This window comes from Triturus cristatus, chromosome 3_2 (genome assembly GCF_964204655.1).
Source record: "Triturus cristatus chromosome 3_2, aTriCri1.1, whole genome shotgun sequence".
NCBI classification, from domain to species: domain Eukaryota; kingdom Metazoa; phylum Chordata; class Amphibia; order Caudata; family Salamandridae; genus Triturus; species Triturus cristatus.
Window position 1 is genome coordinate 1,130,607,808 of NC_140584.1, and position 22,044 is coordinate 1,130,629,851.

The 22,044-nt window shown below is 47.9% G+C and overlaps 1 protein-coding gene across 4 annotated transcripts in view; it reads left to right on the forward strand.

Moving 5' to 3' along the window:
* The window catches only part of CLUH (CLUH binding protein of NUMT mRNA), a 398,416-nt gene that overhangs the window by 228,098 nt on the left and 148,274 nt on the right, over nt 1-22,044 (forward strand). For 2 of the 4 annotated variants that reach the window (XM_085649931.1, XM_085649929.1), the window contains exon 11: nt 17,351-17,499. In XM_085649931.1, the coding sequence (XP_085506057.1) occupies nt 17,351-17,499 (149 nt within the window). Of the gene's footprint in view, nt 1-17,350; nt 17,578-22,044 lie in introns of all 4 variants that reach the window. The other 2 variants (XM_085649930.1, XM_085649928.1) reach the window with 1 other exon arrangement.

Here is a 22,044-nt window from a genome sequence, read left to right on the forward strand (position 1 = left end):
GTCAGGTTCATAAGTGAATATAAGATCAGCTATGTCAGCTGCATGTTTTGAAGCTGATCTGCAGTTTAGTAATATACATTTGAGACGTGGCTTGGTGGTGATGGTTGGAGGTTCCTGTATCAGCGGGATTTGTGAAAGATTCTCCAAGGTTATACCTTTAGTTTTGTGATTATGGGCTCTGTGTGTATGGGAGTGGATGGTTTGGTTTGAGCAGTGTTTGTTCAGATTGTTTGAGTACTCTGTGTTCTGGCTGGGATGGGGGGATCGTAAGAGAGGAGAAGGGAGTGTATATCATTGGACAATAGAGGATTCTTCCTTCGGATCGGTCGGGTTGTGGCATTGGGGTAGGGAGCAGTTCTCCATCTTGGGAGCGGATGATTTGGAGAACGTAATTGCAACTGGTACGGGTGGCTGTTACTGTGTAGGTACCTATTCACATGTTCAGAATGTTGTCTAATCGTAGGTTGATGAAAAATCAGGCCCGCAGCATTTGGAGGTCATCTTTAACTTGTTGTAGTCTGGGGGGTGGGGTGGGGTGGATGGACTTGGGATGGTGCTTGGAGGGTAACAGTGCTCTAAGTCTGCGTAGTGAGATCTACCTGTACGGCTATGCGGAGAAGGGGGGGGGGGTGAAGTAGCCAAAGGTGGTGATGTATGTAACAGGTGGGTGAGCGGCGGGATTAGGGATATGGGAGTATTCCTGATGTTAGGTGGCCTAATGTAAGAGATGGTACTTGGTTGAGAAATAGATGTTGGTTGGGTGACGTAGGGGTAAGGGGTTGCTTCACATTTCCTAGGGTGGCTGCTGGCGCAGGGATGGGAGTATAAAAAGATTGGCTCGTAATAGGTGAATGCCTTGAAGGGGATTCAGGAGTGGAATTGGGGGGTGTTATGGGAATAGGGGTGCCTGGGGAGGGGTTAAGGGTCTGAGGACTTTATCCTTGATAAGCAGAAAGATGTTATCTAACATTAGATTGCGGTCTGATTTCATGAGGATAATCCAATTATGATAAATGGTGATTGTTGCTGCGGCTCTGTGGACTGGCGCGGGGATGATAGAGATCTTGAGACCATGTGCTGTTTTCCTGGACGAGGAAACGGAGATTCGGGTGCAAAAAGCTTTCCTCTATTGGCCTCTTCTCTTTGTGTAAAAAAATGATGTCATTAGTTATAAATAGGCTGTCAGGTTTTAGGTTTAAACCTATAATAACTGATAAAACCCCACCGAAAGGGAAATAGCACTCACCAGTGTAAACATATAAACACTGAAAAAACACCTGCACAGGCACAAACTAAATGACATACAAAGAATGAATAGGAAAGTGAACAGGTCATTTTTTTTCTTCCTGAAGGGGCCAATACAGTGTAACTTTAAATTATAAAGCAGCCAGAAAGACTGAGCTAACATTGTTCTGCTTGAGTGTGGATTTGTTGTTTATGGATGTCACTAAAATATTGTTTTTTTTTTTTTCAGTTTTGCGGCCTTTGGTCCAAAGATGCAGGGTTTAGAAGCATGTTTTAGGTCTTGTTTAATTATTTTATAAACTGTAAAGAATCAGGAAATGCCAAAATCATTTGATATTTTGACTGTGTTTGATTCTTCCACTGATAGGTAAAATGGGTGGTTTCATAAGAACCTTTTTCCAATATGTGCCATCACATTTACCCACAGAGAATGGGTAAACACCCTTCATACATCAGCCCCCAGTTTCTAGTGAGTCAGTATTGATAATGGATGAATTGCCAACACCTTAGGCTTTAAACATTCAAGGCAAGGTACAGTGACCAGTATATCTGAAAAGAGTGTTATCACTAAACATCTGGGATAGTGGTAAAAACATGACACCAGAGTTTTGGAAAACATGGAACGCAGGCAGTGTCAATTGGAACACTGCTGCAAAAGGGTTCTTTCCAAGTTCAACAAAGATTGGTTTGATATTGTTTGTATTTGCAGTGATTCAGCTATGTATATGAAAGAGTTGTATGATGACGTGTCAAAATCGATACCTGAGCTGAAGTGCTTTCCTGTAAGAGATTCTTGCCACTTGTTAGAGGGTATGCTGAAAGCATCTTTACAATCGTCACAGATAATAAAGAATACTATTGACTTTTTAGTCCATTCTGGTGCACTGTTTTGTTATGCCCGGGAACTAAAACACAAATATTTCTCATTTTGTGCTTTGTGTGGCATCAAAGAAAGAATCCTTCCAACTGTGCCAAGCCATGTCTTCCCTGGACCGGAAACGAGCATCCTGGGACCGGTTTCTGGCTAATCAGCCGTCATCAGCCAGGCTAGCTTGAATCCAGTGGCAAAGTGAGCAAGGGACCCACGTCGGGGCATACCCTGCCAACTTAGGGCGAACAAAGCAAAACCAAAGAGGATGATGGACGGAGTGTTGAACATTGCAAGCACTCACCCCCATTTTCTTCCATATTCAAGCTAGCCTGGCTGATGACTGCTGTTTAGCCAGAAACCGGTCCCAGGATGCTTGTTTCCGGTCTAGGGAAGACATGGCTTGGCAGTTCGGGCGGACTGTTCCCATGAGGCACAGGGTCAGACTGATTTGCATATGGCCATGTCTGAACTGGGGTGGCAGAGTCAGCTAAAGAATGATGATGGATTAAACCCAGATCAGTTGACTGGGGGCGAGTGCTTGCAATGTTCAACACTCCGTCCATCATCCCCTTTGGTTTTGCTTTGTTTGCCCTAAGTTGGCAGGGTGTGCCCAGACGTGGGTCCCTTGCTCACTTTGCCACTGGATTCAAGCTAGCCTGGCTAATGACGGCTAATTAGCCAGAAACCGGTCACAGGCTGCTTGTTTCCGGTCCCGGGAAGACATGGCTTGGCAGTTCAGGCTGGACTGTTCCCATGAGGCACAAGGTCAGACTGATTTGCAAATGGCCATGTCTGAACTGCGGTGGTGGAGTGAGCTAAAGAATGATGATGGATTAAACCCAGAATAGTTGACTGGGGGCGAGTGCTTTCAATGTTCAACACTCCGTCCATCATCCCCTTTGGTTTTGCTAGGTAAGACTCTCCCCTGTGAACATGGGAGCTTGAATGCCGTTTGATGTGGTCTTTTTCTGCTCGGAAATAACCCATTCCCAATGACAATGGGGTCAGTCCAAGATGGCCTCCTGATTTTCAGAGGATATCTTGAGCTCTGAGAGGTGGCCCTATCGCTCTTTCTATGAATGGGACGGTCCTATGTCCCTCTCTATATGCAATATGATGTAATTGGTCATTCCTTCCTTTCTGAGATGAATTGTGAGCTGAAGTCTTCTGTCTCTTTCAGTCTTATTCAGTGTGGAGTGATTGGTCCTATTTCTATTAGTGTGAGAATGAGTGCCATTTTGCCTGCAGAGGGGATCTGGTGTAAGGCCTCGTTAAGAATTCCAAAATGGGTTCCCTGCAATGCCACCCGGAGCCAGTCGGAATGCAGGAGAATTTCTGAGTATACAGGGGTGCGACCAACCGGCAAGCAGATTCCTGGCAGAAATGAAAAATAAACCAAATTGATCCTCCCACAATTCTTCGAGTTGTGCCAACATCCTTCATGAGCTTGAGGCTGAAGTGGGGCCCGTTTTGACTGGGTGAGGAACCCTAAAGGGTCTTTTTCCTCTCACTGAAGTAGTTCAGCTCGCTGTACATTGGGTATTAGCATCAGGGGCTGGTCTCCGCAGCCTCCGAGACCATTGTTTTGTTTGTGGGCTTGCTTGCTTGCCCGAACGTGTGAGGGCCATGCAGACAGGAAAGCTGTTTTGCTGCCTAACCCCCGACAAGAGGAGGAGGTGTGGGAGACAGCATGCCTGCCTCAAATTTGCTTCGTATCTGCCTCTTCTTCACACCACGGTGTCGCGGGAGAAGCCTTGGTCGGCTTGGGGCCGCGTCTCGGTCGGAGAGGCGTCTGGCGAAAAACACCCTGGTGTTGGTGGCTCTATGTGGCTCGCGACCTCCTTTCTTCCACTTGACTTGCTCCGCTGGCCCCGAAAGGAGAGATCCTGACCTGAAAGGAGAGATCCTGTCCCAGCGACGTCCAGCGCTGCTCCGGTTCCGTGCAGATCTTCCACACTGTGACTACGACCCTGCAAGAGAGTGAGATGTTCAGATCAATCCGTTGTTGTAGATTGCCGTACTCTGAGTCCTTGATAGTTAATTGCGGATGCGGCAGGAACTCACAATGCTCCCTGGTTGAGGTATCTGGGCATGGCTGGAGGCTATTAGGGATATTTGGTCATTTTCGATCCCTAGCCAGCGGAGCTCCCCTTACAAGCTCCTCACCAGTCGGCCATCTCACTAGTGGATAGCATCCTACCTGGCTAGTCATGATGGCATGTAATGCATGGTCACGCTTGTGTCCCAGGATATGACAAATTGGGCAGTTTGAGTTTTCCAAAGTGATTTTTCAGGGGAAAAAAACAATTGTGTGTCTTTTCCTACGACCAGTAGGAGCACAATCTTCCCCAGAGGAAAACATGGGCACCCAAAGAAACTTGAGACACGCATCATTTAAATCCTTTCACAGGTTCTACTTGACACAAATGAAAAAATGTGGATCTTGTGTGGCAAAAAGCAGCTAGAAATGCTTCACTTGTTGGACTGCTCAATAAGGCTGTGGTGCAGAATGCATCGGAGATCTCTAGTGACGCACTGATCACTTGCACAGCTGAGAAAACCCACCAACAGTAGGACACATACAACTTCCACACACTCTGTGACTAAGTTGCAAAGGCTTTGCAGATATTGGTATCGCATGCCAAACAATCTTAAAGGAATTGATGTTCCTGGTCATCCTGCTGGTATCTGTAGCTTGAAAATCTTGGCTAGCAGGTCATAATGCATAGGTCACTAAAGTTTGTTCCACTGGGGACCTTCTGTGGGTTCTAGTCCATTCCCAGAATCTGTAGTTCGACTTGATGCGGTTTTGACTTTGAAGACAAGCTGTAAAGAGCCTTCTTTTGAAATCTTTACAGTGCCCCCTTCCAGTCACCATAGCCCAGTAGCTCCTTAAACACACTCTGGAATCTTACATTTGGAAATTTCGAACACGTTCCTTAGCTCTCTAAACTAATTATTTTGTGCATGGGAATACCATTTCACCTTAGGTTTGTGGTTATATATATTGTTTTGATTTTTGTACTCAGATCCACTGAGTTACCCTCCCTTTCACCAAGACCCACTGTGAAACTAGTACAAAAGGCAAGTATACCTTACATGAACATTTTTAGCTTTTTGTCAGACACTTTTGTTCTTTTTCCTCAAATTTGTAAAGAAAGCCATAGCAATCTGAGTATTTCGAAAACAGTCCAACTAAGCTTTCCCCTGTAGGATAACCTCATCCGTAGACTCCAAGGTTATTTAATTTATTGTCTCTTTCTGCATATACACGTTAGGACCTGTATCCGGACCCAAGAAGGCACATTTTTGGTGTCCTTAGTTAAGCAGCTTCACATTTTCTACTTTAAACTACAGACGTACACTTCTTGTAAAATATAGGTCAGACTGCACATTGTTTGGCTGCAAGGGTTATTTTCAAAATTGGTCCAACTCGGACACTCGCTCCCTTCCACCATGGTATCCAGATTTTTAACAGACCAGGGTTGACAGTTTGTGCTCTGCTCTCCCCTAGCCTAACACAGTCAACCTCTCCAATAGCGACATCTCATATTTGTTCTATTTTCAATCGTAGGTCAGTGGCCAGCACAACTTCATCAAATAAACCACACCGCATTTTCTTGGAGTCACTGAATCCGAAAGACTGATCTATGATCATTTACCTTAGATCTATCTGCTGACTTGCCTCTGCATTCCCTGAAACATAGATAAATAGTGGTTCAGAGGGCAGCTGAAGAACGAGAATTACAGTTGCCCACTATAGAGACAACAACAAGAGTGTTTACTGAGATTCTTTAACGAGAGCCATCTTCATCTGAGCCGTTATTGCCATTTAATGAGGTCCTTGATGAGTTTCTGGCCTCATGGTTTAAGCCTTGCTCATAACCAATAGTCAGTCAATTCCCGGTAATCTGGACTTTCTAACTAGGCACCCAACAGCAGAGTCTGATTGTTCAAGCTTCAAGAAGCAAGGTCAAGCCAAATTCATGTCCAGCCAGCACTCTAGATTTGATGCTTTCAGAAAAAAAAAATTCTTCAGCCAGTGTGTTCGTTTACCTTCTAGGTAGCTCTGATGATGGCTGAGAGCAGACTGGCACAATTTAATGACCTTGGCTTTGTAGATTCCATTACATGATGACCTTCCTCCTTGACTGAGGAGAACGTATGAGAGTTCACATCTAATATGGCAGGAACATAGAACAATTTGTTTGGCGCAGTGTGCTGAATGTCTAACTTGGGACCTTTTCAGATGTCAAAGAGGTAATTTCACAGAGCAAGGAGATGCGAGGGCAGTGAAGACTCTGAGCTTAGCTAGAATGTCCACAGAAAGAGTTTTACTTAAGGTAATTAACTTGTTCTTCTAAAGGATATTTGCAGTATGGGTATATGGAACTGTGTCCCACAAGTCCAGCACACCATCCAGTCTCCTGGGTCCATAGCTGAAATGACCCGAGCCAGTTGACATTTTGAACCTATTCTTTCTCAGAAAAGCATTCAGTGGGTAAAAGTCCAAAATAGGTCAGAGGCCTCCATCCTTCTTTGGAATGAGAAAGTAACACAATTAGTACACTTTTCCAACTCTGAAACCCACTCAAATTGACCTTTTCTCCAAAAAGCCTGGAGCGTTCGAAGGGCATGTCCATTGGTTATGCTTGCGCGTCACCAGAAAACCCGGTTGATCACATCAAGGCATTCGTTCTGAGTGCAACACTAGTGCCAATAACTTTGCTGATGCATTCACAGGTGTCCAGGCCAGCTGAGAGACAAAGCTGCGTCCTGTGATGTTCTGTATATTTGTAAAGCGCACTATCACCTGCAAGGATACCCTAGTGTTAAGCAGGTGTATGTGTGTGCCTAGCCCTCCCCGTAGGAGGTTGGTTAATTGAAAAGCCAGATATCTGAAAGAGACCCTTTAGTTATATATTCCTTACCTTAGAATTTCCCCAGGCGTCAGACTGGATCCGGAAAGTTTTCGTCAGCAGTACCCCTGTGCGTCGGTAGGCGTCATCGTGCGGCTCTGCGTACGTTGGTGGCGTCGTAGCCGCCGAGATCACGTTCGCGGAGCTACTTAGACACGCCCACACACGCTGGCGTCAGTTCTTTCTTTTACCACGCCAGCAAGCGCAGATCCGAGAGAGAGCGGTACCCCTAGTTAATATTTTAACTTGGTTTCAGAGATCCTGTTTCTCTTGTCTTGTCGAGTACTCGACTCCTGGTGCAGTAGGGATGCCCAGGTTTAAGTCCTGCAGGACCTGCCGTCGGAACATGTCGGTAGCGGACCTGCATGACTTGTCTCTTCTGCTTGGGGCACGTCCATGACCCTGAGGCATGCCCTGATTGTCGGGCCAAGGCGCAGAATGCTGTGCGGGAGCTCACGTGGGAGGTCGAGGAGCCGTCACCATCGCTCGTCTGACTCGGGGATAGGTAAGTCACGGCGCCATAAAAAGTTGAAGAAGCGACGTCGCTCTTAGTCTACCCCTCACCGGTCGCGGGACGTGGTGGAGGGCGGTCACTCCCCCCGCGGCTCCGATGGTGCCTCCGTTGTTGCCTGCGTCCTACCCACCCTTTCCAGGCCCGCACGCGACTCTAGACAAAATACAGGCTTTCCTGTCGGCCACGAGCCATTTGTTTGGCCCATCGGGTCCCTCCGGAGCGCCTTCGGGCCCTGTGGGCCCGTTGGGTGTTTATGCCCCCGTGCTGCCACCCTTGGCCCCGGCTACGCCGGCACGATACCCTATGGCTCACCAGCTCCGGCCTCTCCTCCGGCTCCGGATGCAGTGCCAGACTGTGGTTATGCCCCCGTTTCGCCGCCCTTGGCCCCGGCTACGCCGGCACGATACCCTACGGCGCCTCCAGCTCCGGCCTCTCCTCCGGCGCCGGATGCGGCGTCATACTGCGCAAAACCGGGATTGGTCTATTACCCCCCGGTTCTGTTTCTGAGTGGAGAGTTTATCCCATTCCCCCGGGCACCTTCAACAACCGGTGGACGAAGGAGAGTACTGGGAGGGGTCTGAGGACCCTCTCGTAGCTCAATGCGAGGATGAGCCAGAATGGGAAGGTGATACGGAAGGTCCAGTGGATCTGGATTTCTCTCCACATCCTGGTACACTCCCCCCCCCCCCCCCCCCCCCCCCTCTTCCGTGCCTATGGAGGAGGTTGGGACTTTTTCTGTGGTATTGCGTAGGGCTGCTGAGGCTTTTAACCTCGAGCTCCCTTCTGTATCTATCAAGACCAATCTCCTGACTAAGGTACTGCAGCCAGCGTCCTCTTCTGCGGAGCCGCTGCTGCCCTTCAACGACACACTTACTTACTTACTGACTGACGTCCTGTTGAGTACCTGGAACAAACCCAACACAGGGGCTCCTGTGGATAAAGGTGTGGCGCGCCGTCATCGCCCGGCGACCCCAGCTTTGTAACACTACACCCTTCGCCTCAGTCTGGTTGTCCAGGCCTCTGCCTTGCCGAGCGCATTCCCTTCTGCCCCTCCGGACAAGGAATCTAAGAAACTGGAACTACTGCCAGTTCCGGGTTGCGGGCGGTGAATACTGCGTGCCTGTTGGGCCGCTATTCACATTCTGTGTGGGATACGGTGGCACAGGTGCTGCCTCAGTGCCCTGTGGAAGCTCGGGCGGTGCTCTCCCAGGCCATTACCGAGGGGAGAGATACTGCTAAAGTCACTATACGTTGTGGCCTTGACACGGCCGATTCACTCGGCACAGCACTTTCCTCAACGGTGGCGCTCCGCCGTTACGCTTGGCTAAGAACAACTGGCTTCTCCGGGGATGTTCAGAACACTTTGTTTGACATGCCGTTTGATGGCACACACCTCTTTGGTGACCAGGCGGATAGCACCCTGGAACGCTTTAAGGACTCTCGGGCTACGGCCCAGTCCTTGGGTCTCGCCACCACATGCACTCCCTCGGGGTCCACTTTTCGCTCCTTTCGAGGTCAGGGTCGAGGCGCCCAATCGCGTTCTTTTCAGGCCCGCAGGCCTGCGCAGCCGCAGTCTCAGCGCAGCCGCGGACGTGGGACCCGACGTGGTGGGTCCTGAGGACAGCGGACAGGTCAATCCACCACCGCCGCCACAAAACCTTCCTATTGCGGTGTTTCAGGCCCACCAGACACCAGTGGGCGACAGGATTCACCATCACCTCCCCCACTGGAGCACCATCACTTCGGACAGGTGGGTTCTGCAGATAGTCCGAAGGGGCTACTCCCTCCCCTTCGAGTCTACCCCTCTAGCCATGCCACCTCAGCACCACCGCATGTCGGGGGATCACTTGGCACTTCTCCAGCAGGAAGTTGCGGCCCTCTTGGCCAAGGGGGCCATCGAGCGTGTTCCGAAGCCAGAAGTAGGTCGTGGTTGTTACTCCCACTACTTCTTGGTTCCAAAGAAGGACAAAGGTCTACGCCCTATCTTATACCTACGGAACGTCAATCGCTTCCTCCGGAAGGAGAAGTTCAAGATGCTCACGCTTGCTCAGGTCTTGTCTGCCCTAGACCCGCAAGACTGGCTGGTAGCATTGGACTTGTAGGATGCTTATTTTCACATCCCCATCCTGCCAGTCCACCGGCGTTACCTACGGTTCACGGTGGGCCACGAGCACTTTCAGTTCACCGTGCTCCCTTTCGGCTTTACCAGAGACCCTCGGGTGTTCACGAAAGAGATGGCGGTGGTCGCAGCTCATCTGCACAGATCAGGGGTTTCAGTCTTCCCCTATCTCGATGACTGGCTGTTGAAGGCGGGCTCTCCCCAGGCAGTCGTCTCCCACCTCCAGACTACGGCCGACCTCCTGCATTTTATGGGGTTTTCCATCAACATGCCGAAGTCGCAACTGATTCCCTCTCAGAAGCTCCTCTTCATCGGAGCGGTTCTGGATACGGCGCAGTTTCGGGTTTATCCTCCCGAACAGCGAGTCCGGAACATTCAGGCTATAATTCCGATCTTTCGGCCCTAGTCATGGGTTTCGGTCAGGAAGACCCTGAGGCTGCTGGGCCTCAGGGCCTCCTGCATCCTGCTGATATATCATGCCAGATGGCATATGCGGGGTCTGCAGTGGGACCTGAAGTTCCAGTAGATGCAGCATCTGGGAGACCTGTCCGACTAAGTCCAGATCTTGGAGGGCACTGCACAGGACTTGCAGTGGTGGCTCACGAACCAGCGTTGGGTCATCGGCAGATCCCTCTCCCTCTCCCTTCCCCAACCGGAGCACGCAGTAGTGACGGACACGTCCCTCCTGGGATGGGGAGGCCACATGGGAAAGGCGGAGATCAGAGGCCTCTGGTCTCCGGCGGAGTCCAAGCTCCATATCAACCTTTTGGAGCTCAGGGCGATTCTACTTGCACTGAAAGAGTTCCTTCGCTCTGTCAGGGGGGGAGTAGTGCAGGTGTCCACTGACAACACCACGGCCATGTGGTACTGCAACAAGCAGGGCGGGGTGGGGTCGTGGACCCTATGTCAGGAGGCTCTACGTCTCTGGACGTGGCTGGAACGTCAAGGCATTTCCTTGGTGGTTGAACACCTGGCAGGTACCCTGAACGCCAGGGCGGACGAACTCAGCCGCAGGTGCATGTCGGATCACGAATGGCGTCTTCACTCGGAGGTGGAGCAAGGTCTCTTTCAGCAGTGGAAAGAACCTTGGTTAGATCTATTCGCCACCAAAGAGAAAGCGCAATGTCAGCAGTTCTGCGCATTGGAGTTTCCAAGACGGCACTCGCTCGGAGACACTTTTTGTTGTGAGTGGAGTTGCGGTCTATTGTACGCCTTTCTGCCTATGCCACTTCTGCCCAGAGTTCTGAAGAAGGTCAGACGCGACTGGGCCCAAGTCATTCTTGTGGCACCGGACTGGGCTCGAAGAGTTTGGTATCCCGAGCTAATGAGCGTGGATCCCCCGATCCGACTGCCTCTTCGGGAGGATCTCCTGTCGCAGCAACAGGGGACGGTCCTCCACCCGAACCTGTCCAGCCTCCGCCTCCTTGCGTGGAGATTAAGTGGCGACAGCTGATTCCATTTGACTTGCCTCCTGAAGTCTGTAATGTGATTCTGGCAGCCAGGCGTCTCTCCACTAAAACGGTGTACGCATGTCGGTGGAAACAATTTGTGGCATGGTGCACAGCAAAAACTGTAGATCCTCTTTCTGCCCCTCTTTCTGAGGTCCTATTGTTCTTTCTCTCTTTGGCCCAGCAGGGCTCTGCTCTGGGCACTATCAAGGGCTACCTTTCTGCTCTTTCAGCCTTTCTTAGGCTGCCTGATCAGCCCTCTCTTTTCAAGTCCCCAGTTGTCAATAGATTTATCAAAGGCATTACTCACCTTTTCCCTCCAATTCCTTTTGTGATGCCTCAATGGGACTTGAACCTGGTTTTCACATACTTGATGTGCACTCCCTTTGAGCCTCTTCATAACTGTCCTTTGCGGTTATTAACTTTGAAGACTGTCTTCCTGGTGGCTATCACCTCCGCTCGGCGGGTGAGTGAGCTACAGGCTCTTTCCTGTAAACCTCCCTTCCTGGCGATTCATCCGGACAAGGTTGTGCTTCGGCCGCGTCCCTCCTTTCTACCAAAAGTAGTCTGCCTTTCATCTCGGGCAAACTGTCACTCTGCCCACTTTCTTTCCGCAACTTTCAAGAGAAGAGGAGAGGCTCCACCATCTGGACCCAAAACGTGCACTTTCGTTCTATCTCAACCGCACACAACAGTTCCGGGTGGATGACCAGCTCTTTGTTGGCTACGTGGGTGCCAAGAAAGGTCGGGCTGTGCACAAGCGGACTATCTCCCGATGGGTTGTCTTGTGCATTAAAGCTTGTTACTCTGTGGCTAAAAAGGAGCCTCCGGTTGGGCTACGCGCCCATTCTACCACGGCAACAGCAGCTACTACAGCATTGGGACGCGGTGTCCCCCTGCAAGACATCTGTCAAGCGGCCACTTGGGCTTCGTTGCATACTTTCACTAAGCACTATTGCCTTGACAGTCAGGTCCGGAGAGACTGCTTCTTTGGCCGTTCGGTTTTCCGTGACTTTCTGGTGTAATCTCACTTCGCAGACCCACCACCAGGGTTGGTATTGCTTGGGCATGTATTCAAGGTAAGGAATCTATCACTAACATGTCTCTTTCAGATGCACAAGTTACTTACTTGTGTAACGATATATCTGTAAGAGACATTAGTTAGTGATAGATTCCTTACCGCCCGCCCATCCTCCCTGTTCTGCGAACTGTTCTCTAGGGTTCAGGTCATCCCTTTCAGGGCCCTAGTTCTATTGCACCAGTAGTCGGTCTCTGGCATGGCTCTGTGCTCCTGGTACGGAAAAGTTATGTACAGAACTGACGTCCGCGCGCGTGGGCACGTCTAAGTAGCTCCGACTACGTCATCTCTGCAGCTACAACGCCACCGACATACGTGGAGCCGCACAACGACGCCTACCAATGCGCAGGGGTACTGCTGACGAAAACCTTCCGGATCCAGTCTGATGCCTGGGGATATTCTAAGGTAAGGAATCTATCACTAACTAATGTCTCTTACAGATATATCGTTACACAAGTAAGTAACATGTGCATTCAGCTGTTTGTGGAATTCAAGCAGAGAGGAGCATGGTCTGATGTGGAGTGGTAGGCCATTCCGCAGTGTAGTGCCCTGAATGTATGTGTACGTATTTGTGTATTGGGAGCCAGTGTAGCTTCCTGTGGTGTGGTGTGGTGTGGTGTGGTGTGAGTTCTGTATAAGAGGTTGTTGAGTTCTGGATGGTTTCTAGTCTTTTAGTGAGTAGGTTGATTATCCTGGTGTAGAGGGTGTTCCTGTTGTCCAACTTGCTTGTGACCAAGGCATGAGTGACATTTGTTTTAGTGTTGGTGGGAGCCACTAGAATATCTCCCTCAGCATCTCCAGGGTGTGAAAGCAGGATGCAGTTACAGCGTTGGCTTGTGCGGTAAAGTCCAGTTTGCTGCTCATGATTATTTAGAGGTTCCTGATGTGGGTGTTGCATTTGGGTCCGAGTTCGGCTGGCCACCAGCTGGTGATCCATTTAAAGTGTTCTTGCTGAAGATTGCTACCTTTGTCTTGTCATTGTTGAGCTTGAGACAGTTGGCTTTCATCCAGTTAGCAACTTCAGTCATGCATGCGGTGAACTTGTTTCTTTTGTTGGGGGTCCTGTCCGCGAGGAAGAGTGATTTGCGTGTCCTCGATGTAGGTGAGGATGTTGATGTCATATGCACAGATGATTTTGGCCACAAGTGTCATTTTGGCGTTGAAGAGGGTGAGGCTTAATTATATAAAACTTAAGGCACTGCTCAGATGTGTTTGCAGGCTTCCGAGGAGTAAGGTGCAAGGCTAACGGCTTGTATTCTGTCTGTTAAGAAGGAACAGATCCAGTGAAGAGCATCCTTGGGCGCCTGTCTTGTGCAGGCACCCGATGAGGATGTGGTGTGAGACCAAATCAGATGCTGGCGAGAGGCCCTGGAGAATGAGGCTGCCGTGTGTCCTTTGTCAAACATCATGCAAATGTAGTCTGTGGCGGTGATGAATGCTTTTTTATACTGTGGTTTGGCCTGACTCCAGACTGCATGGCGTCGAAGAGCAGGTGGTTGTTGAGACATCAGTTGATTCGTTTCTCTAAGACCTTTGTCTGATATGTAAGGAGTGAGATGGGTCTCTAGTTTGTCAGTGGGTGGGTTCTTGAGACGGGGCGTGAAAATTGCTTTTTTTCCAGGTGTCCGGTAATGTGGCTAAATTGATGGGGACGTAGAGGATTGGGGTGTTATTGCTTTGTTGATCGGTAGGTATCCATTGGTGAAGGCATGGTGGGGGCAAGTGTCACATGGATCCCAGAGTGGATGGTCTTCAAGATAGCGGCGATTTCGAAGGTCTGCCAAGTGATCAGGGTTCGTTCTTCGGCAGTGATAAGAAGTTGAGTTGCAATGGTGACTGGGTCCGGTTGATGATGAAAGTTGCTCTATAGGGAGGTGATTTTGGTACAGAAAGATTCTGAGAGCCTATTGCAAAGGGCATATGTGTGTGTGGTGGAGGTGGAGGCTCTAGGAGGCAGGAGGCACAGCTAAATCTTTGATGTTGAAGATTTCCTTGCTACTGTTAGTGCCAGTATCAGTGCGATCTGCAAAGCTTTGCGCTTTGTGTTCGTATCTGCTGGTGGTAGTGTCTTTGGGCTGATTTTAAGATATCTTTATCTGTAGTGTCTTGGCTTGTTGTGGGGCTCTTTCAGTTGGGTTGGCTTTGAGTGGAGCCAGGGTGTCGGCACATGCAGTGATCCAACTGTTGAGATTCTTCATGGCTTTCTGCAAGTTACAAGTGTGCTCGGGTAGAAGCGGAGAGAGGGCAGAAGACCACTTATCTTCTATGATCCTTATCCAGCTGCTGCATGCAGTTCCGGGTTTGGTAGGTCTGTGATGGTGTGGGTTTGGTATGCTGATACTAACACAGGCGTGGTCTGTCCCGGTCATAGTTGCAGGTTTGTGAACTGATGTTGCTGATTCAGGAGAAGAACTGGTCCAATAGGTGTCCGGTGGTGTGGGTGGGTGGGTAGGTTTAGGTAAGGTGCAGAGTGAGGCAAAGTTTTGGAGGTTTCGAGAAGGGCTGTAGACATTGGGTTGGTGTGGACTTGTAGGCGAAAGTTAAGGTCTCTGAGGACGATGAAAGTGCTGACGTTGATAATGAGGAGGGCAATGAAGGCCATGATGCTTCTCGCGAAATTGGTGTGGAGCCCTCTTAGTCTGGTTGCTAGGGAGAAGGTGGCTGTGATTCATAACTTCAATATAAGGTGTTGCGTGGGGATGTCCGTGTCAGTTGTACAGGTGATGGTGTCTTTGAATATGATGGCAAATCCACAACCTGACGATGTTGCAGCCGGTGGGGATAGCTGTAGTGATGTCCAGTGCAGAGGTGGGGCTCAGCCATATTTCCATGAGGAAGAGCATGTTCGTGCAGTAGGTCTCATATATTTGTGACATTTTTGGTGAGCAGGTGTTGAGTAGCATGCATGCAAGTGTTGCGTTTTGTGTTGATGACATTTGCTCTCTGTGAGTGAGTAGGGGGCTGCTTTGTACGAGTGTGAACTAGTGGAGTGCTGGGAGCAGCGGCTGGATTTGAGAGCACAGAGGAGAGCAGCAGGGCATCAGTGGGTAGAGGTAGAATTAGGATTCCAGGTGCTGTGCTGATATTTGGCACTTCCACACTGCAGCCACCATTAAGTAGGTCCTGGGAGGTGGGAGTAGCGCAGGGTGCTGTGGGCAGGAAACCAGTAATGTCCTTTCCTGGGCAGATGGATGATGGGAAATCTAGTGCTGTCATTTCCTGTGAAAATGGGTGATGGTAAATGCTGACCATCATGCATTGTTTAAATTAGTGAGGCCTTGAGGTCCTCTGTGACTATTCCTTCATTATAAATTGTTATGTTTGTTTCTTTCTAGTGCTATGTTGCGCCCAGTGTGTCCCGGGGCTGATGTGCTCATTGGCATACATCCAATTTGTTTGTTATTAGTTAGTAATTTTTTTTTGCATATCAAACGTCAATGAATGCAAGAATTGAAAAACGAAGTAGGTCTCACCTTTTAGATCTATTTGCTTTGCCACTTTCTTTTATCAATGCTGAACCGCATTAGCAAAAAGCATTTTTCGTTGATGCTATGCAGCTTTGCCCAATAGAAAGAGTAAATAGGCGAAAAGATGCAGCTGTGGTTTTATAGGTTTGAGCCTATGAAATGAAAAAGGCACAATTGTTTTAATTTACATATATGAGCTGAATCTATAAATTTTAAAAAAATGAAATTAGAGTAGTTCAAAGTGATGGGCCAGCAGCAGTTTGCTGCCTGGCTCTCCTAAAAGATACAATATAGCAAAAAAAGACCAGGATATAGGAAGGGAACAGGTGGGAGGGAGGACAAGGTCGGGTGGGGAGGAGGAGAAAATAAGCACTAGAAGCAGAAAACAACATTGGGGGCTAGTGAGAGAGCAAGTTGAGTGCGAGGGGAGATGCACATGAGGGAGAGAGCAGCATGAAGCACAATAGGGCAGGGGAGAAACACACGAAAGAGATGGAAAACACATGCACTTTCTTAGACTGCTTAAACAGAAAGAAAAAAGTAGTTCCCTAGAAGTTAACATAACAGGATACAAGTCTGCCAAATCAAAAGGCTGGTTAAGAGGCAATGCTCTAGAGGAGAGACCAACAGAAGGAGGAAAGGTAAGCCAACAAAAAAGAAGCAAACAAATTAGAGTGACAGTAAAGCGAACCAAAGGTAAGTAGTTGGTCAGGACAATTGGTCGTTTGCAAGGCGTGACATAAAAAAGAGAGCTCTACTGGATGGGTCAGAATGACCACGCTGGTGCAGGGGCATTACAGTTTCCTGATGGTAATGAATGGTACGGAGAGTGTGGTTGCATGTCTTAAAGGCTTCTGGGTTTAGGGAAAATTCAGTTTTATGTTTGGCTCTGCTTAATATGTGTCTGAAGTCGCCTTTCAGTCTACCTATGAGATATTATATTTTATTGTGTGTGCATTATATACTTTAACAAGGAAAGCAATACATTGGCTGTATTTGTTTTTGCTCTCGATTGTACAATTTATTTACTGCATATTAGCAACATTCCACTGACAGTGGAAAGTTTATTTCAGCAAGTAAGCTGCTGTCAGAAAAGTGTATGTTTTCTTTGTTATTTAAGACTGTTAAATGTTACATCTTTACGACCATGTCACGTAGAACACATTGCAGTAGAAGTAGCATCCTATCTAAATATAGTCTGTCAGCTTAGAGAAATGCCTCATCTCAGACCACAAGTCTAAGTATCATTGCTTTCTTTGGCTTACACTTTAGCAGATCATAATAACTAAGTCATGTATGTGATCCTGAAAGCACTGGGGGTCAGATGGTTCATGAACATTACTTCAGGACTAAATGCCAGTCCTAAAAGATTATTCTACATTTCATTTGCTACTAAAAGTTACAGCCTAGAGTTCTTTCATCATCGGGCATAGTTTTATGTCATTTTACCTTTTGGGTGCCATGTAGTACAACATCTTGGAGTATTGAGTATTTGGCATTTTGTGGCTCGCTTAGTGGGAGGGAACTTAGTTTGAGTTTATCCGCATGAGTCTCAGATTTGTTGACGAGGGATGTGCAGAAACTAAATGCAATCCTCAAAAAGAGAGACTTCAGCCTGCCCTTTACTTGCAGTTGTGTAAACAATGTGAAGCTGAATTAAAGAACAGTCTTCCCTTCTTTCTCTGATAGGTACCTCATGTTCATGAAGATAGCTGCCTTGCAGCTGATGCAGCAGAAGACCACCATACACGATAACGCTAATTCTTTGCAGAATGGCATCTCTCTCACAGCAGAAGGATCGCTGGATGAAAAACCAAAAGATGCATTATCTGAAGATGGTAAGGTTGAAGAAAATGTGGGGCATCTTGCTCAGGTTAAGGAGCTGGCTGACAACCTGGCATCCCAAGATGGAACAGGTATTCCACCAGCATGATACCAGCAGTTCATGTTTGGCTTGCAGCTTGGGGTGCTAGCTTAATATGAATGGCTGAATATTAATCACTGGTGTAAATCACTATAATTGCTCTAACATTATTTAATCTGATATCTTGTTAAAAACCATGATTGCAAACTTACTCCGTAATTCTGTACAGTGCACCTTAGCTTTGTCTTAAAATTGATTTCCTGTAAAATGCATGCGTTGTGGTTTTCTTGTTTAATTCAAGGACTTTGCAGACTTTACTTTGGGGTTACAAGAATACAATGGAGTTATATGGATGCACTTTACTCCATGAAAGGGGTTGGCTGTGAGGCCGGGAGACTAGAGCCGGTTACATTTCATGCTTCTGTCTTTTATCCCTTTAAACCTGGCTGCATCTCACACCTACTTCTCCAAACGTCCAAGTCTCCCAGTCCAACTCTCAACTGTGGCGGGTAGACCCTTGATGTATGGCGTTTGTGTGGCTTCTGGAAATAATCAACTCTTTGTGTATAGGTTCTTCTTAGTTGAGAACTCGCCCCCATCACGTCTTCTCACTCCGACTGCCCGCATTGTTTTTGCTTTGGGTGCATCAGCATATTGCACCACCACTTCTTGTCTCGTGTGTGCCTGCCTTTCAGTATATATTATTAATAATATCCTGAAGAAATAAGTGTTTTCTGGTGCCCACCTCCACAGCAGTACTGGGATTTTCATCTGCAGAACAGTAAGGTAAGTGAGCTCATTCAAGATGGGAGTTATTCTCAGGGTCTTCCACGTCTCCCTGAAGCTTGTACATGGAGTTCTCCCATGGTGACCCTTTGCTCTTACTCTAGGTTTTGGCCCATGGTAGCAAGAGGTTTATCTTACAATAGAGCATGGTACGGTTACCAGAGCTTTTCCTGACCATGTGTTATACCACAGCTTACTTGGTGTTACTGCCTTGAACTTGAAATCCCCCTAGTAGACGTTGCACCCATTTAGCTGACTATCTATGGAGACATGGTTGAAACTGTTGATTTTCTTCAAAGAAGTTTCGAACCATGAGATGTAGAATGACTGCTCAGTTAGTCTGCAATGCGCTTTGGCATCAACTCCACCCAAAGTATAACGTTATGATTTTTTTTTAAACTTTGCACCCGTGTTTTTTCCTTCATTGAGTTTTGGCATGGTAAGTGTCTGCTCTGATAATGACCCTGTTGCTCATGACGACTTTAGTTCAACAGAGAAAGAGGTCAATCTCCTTCGCTCGGATATGCGTGGTCAGCTCCATAGATAACACTCAATCCGGTCGTAATTCAGTTGCCAGGGTCTCTACCTTGGTGAATGTAGGCAGATGGAGTGGGCTCCTTTTCGATTCTGCCCACATTGCAGTGCTAAATACCTCTGATTCGATCAGCACGATGTTTGTAACCTATTCCTTTCTCCAGGACACCAGGAGTCGAACTGCAACTTCTGCTTGGCCTTCTGATGCATGGAGCAAAGATACTGGAGAGAGAGCGACCCTGGGCGCATGTCGGACACTCCAAACCTCTTCAGAGAAGAGGATTCCCTTGAAGTTGAGAAAGAACTGGAGAGTCTCTCAGAGGCACCAGTCAAAGAGCACACACCAAATCCTGAAACGGTGTGGTTTAGGCCCTTTCGGAGATGGCCTACAAGGAAGGTACCGAGGTCTGAGAGTGTTGAGCCGGGCTTAGGGAAAAAACACACCATCACAAGTGGCCATGTGGTAGGAAAGAGCTCTACACCAGGGGGAGTTAGTCATCCAGTCCTGAACCCAAAAAAAAGCTGGGTGTCCACTTCTAACCTTGAGGCCCCCTTCTGAACTGTGATGAGGTTTCAGAGCCTCACACTAGCCACGTACCTCTTTGACCTCATCCTGCCTAAAGTGCCCCAAACCTTCAACTTCAGAGCTGTAAACATCAGGTCAGAAAGGTCAGAGCGGAAGGCGAGGCAGAACATTCCTTCAGTATCCTTCTGGAGTACTTTGGAGGCCCCCTTTCTCGAAAGAATAGAGGTGGACCTCAATGCCTATCGAAAAAGTCTATTTAATCATCTGAACACTGGCAGAATCTCAGCAAAGCCTACACAGCAAAAGTCAGTTTCCACGATTCATCCCATTCCAAGGAAGAGTAAGCTGACTTTTGAGGATGAACTCTATTATGACGCACCTCAGCACCCAGGGCACAAGAAGTGCAAGGAGCCCCTGCCTGCCACACCAAATCAGCACCACACACTGCACGCTTACCTACATCATCTATTTCACCAAACCCTCGCACACCACCTTCTCTGCTACCTACCCCAGACCCACGACTGCCACCTCCTCCACCAGAATCCCCAGAGGAGCCTGTTCACTCCCTCTCACACCCAGGAAGCACATGTGGGGAAGGAGACCCATAGGGTCAACCCACAGGAGTAGGATATGAGCCATGAGAAGAGCACAATGTTGGCACTCCTGAAGATCATGACATAGAGCCTTATCTTCCAAAACCATCTCCACCAGATGATACCACAGCATATCATTCTTTAATACAGAGAACAGCCTGAAATCACAACCTCACAATGCACATCATGAGGATGAAGACTATTTCCTAGTTGAGGCCTTCTATAGCAAAGTACAAAGTGTTAAGTTCTTGCCCATGCTAAAGGACATGCTGAAGTCAGTCTCTGACAGTGTTATAGACTGTGTCAGGCCCAGGGTAGTTGAACCCTGTATCGAAAAATACAAGTCCTCTCCTGAAGACATGTTTCCTTAAACCCCCTGGTGGTGCCTACAGCCAGAAAGAGGGCACCAGCACAGGCTACCAACGATGTCCCACCCCTAGATAAAGAAAGCGCGTAGACACTGTGGGTAAACAAGATGCGATGGGTGCCACAACGCAGTGCTGCATCGCAGGTTCTGGGGCATTACTATCAAAATATGATAGATTCCATTGATAGCAGGTGGAGGCACTAATGCAACATCTGCCGGCGGCATACAAGAAGCTTGTTGCAGAGGGGAAATCTTAAAAACCATTATCTGCTGTGCACTAGACGACACGGTCATGGTTTAGCTCCAGATATCCGGTTTTGAAGTGGAGGTGCAACAGTACCTCCCACATTGAATGGAATTTTGTGAACATGTTTGTGGTTCCAAGGTGGATGAAATGTTTGAGAAAATAAAGAATACACGCATATTGACAAATCAAGGAGTGCCAAACAAACAAGCACCACAAGGTTCAATTTTCATAGAACATACCGAGAGGAGTCAGGCCAAGGTTCCCAGCCACAAACAAACCTAAGGCAACAACAAACCTTTCATGACCCCAAGAACACATAGAGATATGGGGAAAGCTAACCCAAACCAACAGATGGTAATGGCATTTTAACAGCTGCTGCCTCATTTTCAGTCAGTTTGCCTAGTGCCTGTAAGAACGGTCAATAAAATGCTATGGATGATGCCATCATGTATAGCAATTGTCCACATGTCAGATTACTCATGCCCCCCCCCAACCCCAAACTGTGCCTTGTCAGTCAGTGGTCACAAGGGGAGCATCTGATGGACAATCTAGTGTTGATAAAAGCCAACACTCTGTACTCTCTGCGTTGGTGGAATACCAACTACCTATTAGGCAGGCCTTTCTTGTACTCTCTTTCGACGCATCGCTCATATGATGGTCCGCAGCTCTTGGTAACATAACTATGCGAGGTACATGAACTCCTCTAAAGCAGAACAGGCATATCAACTACCTCGAACTGTGCTCCATTTCCCTGGCGCTCAAAGCCTTTTATATAGTTGTCTGGGACAATGTTGTCCGTACAAAGGCAAATAGCTTGACAGCAATGTACTACATGCACATACAGGAGGCACACATTCTCTTATTCGGTCTACGCCAAATAGCAGATTTAGCCACGGCTAGTTCATCACAACATACAGCTTCTAGCGGAGCACCTCCCATCTATCATTTCCTACTTTTTACATCTGCAAAACACAGACTAGCATAACCCTATATATGCCTCAACCTGGCTGCAGTAGCCACATATATGAAGAACAAGGAACACTTTTCCCTTTTTAGAGTTCCAGTAATTAAAGCTTTTATGGGGTATTAAAGGGGTTATTCCTCCATGAATGCCTTCAGCTCCTGCTTGAAAGTTTAATATGGTTATATTTTCAGATCATTTCATAAAAAGTAGGCTTCTTGGTAGCTAATAGGTCTTTAAGACGAGTTAGTGAATTACAGGCACTCATTCAGATACATAGAGACGGAGTGCTGTTTTGTATTAATGCAAAGCTTTTTCCCCAAAGTGGTTTCTCCTTTCCACCATAGTCAACCATTCATGTTACCAGGTTTCTTCCCACAATATGATTCAGTTGCGGAGAGGGCTTTGCATGCATTTGACGTGGAAAGGGCACTCTTATTATATCGACAGGACAAAATCCTTCATTAGAGTACTCAACTTTTTTGTTGCTAACGCTAAACACCTA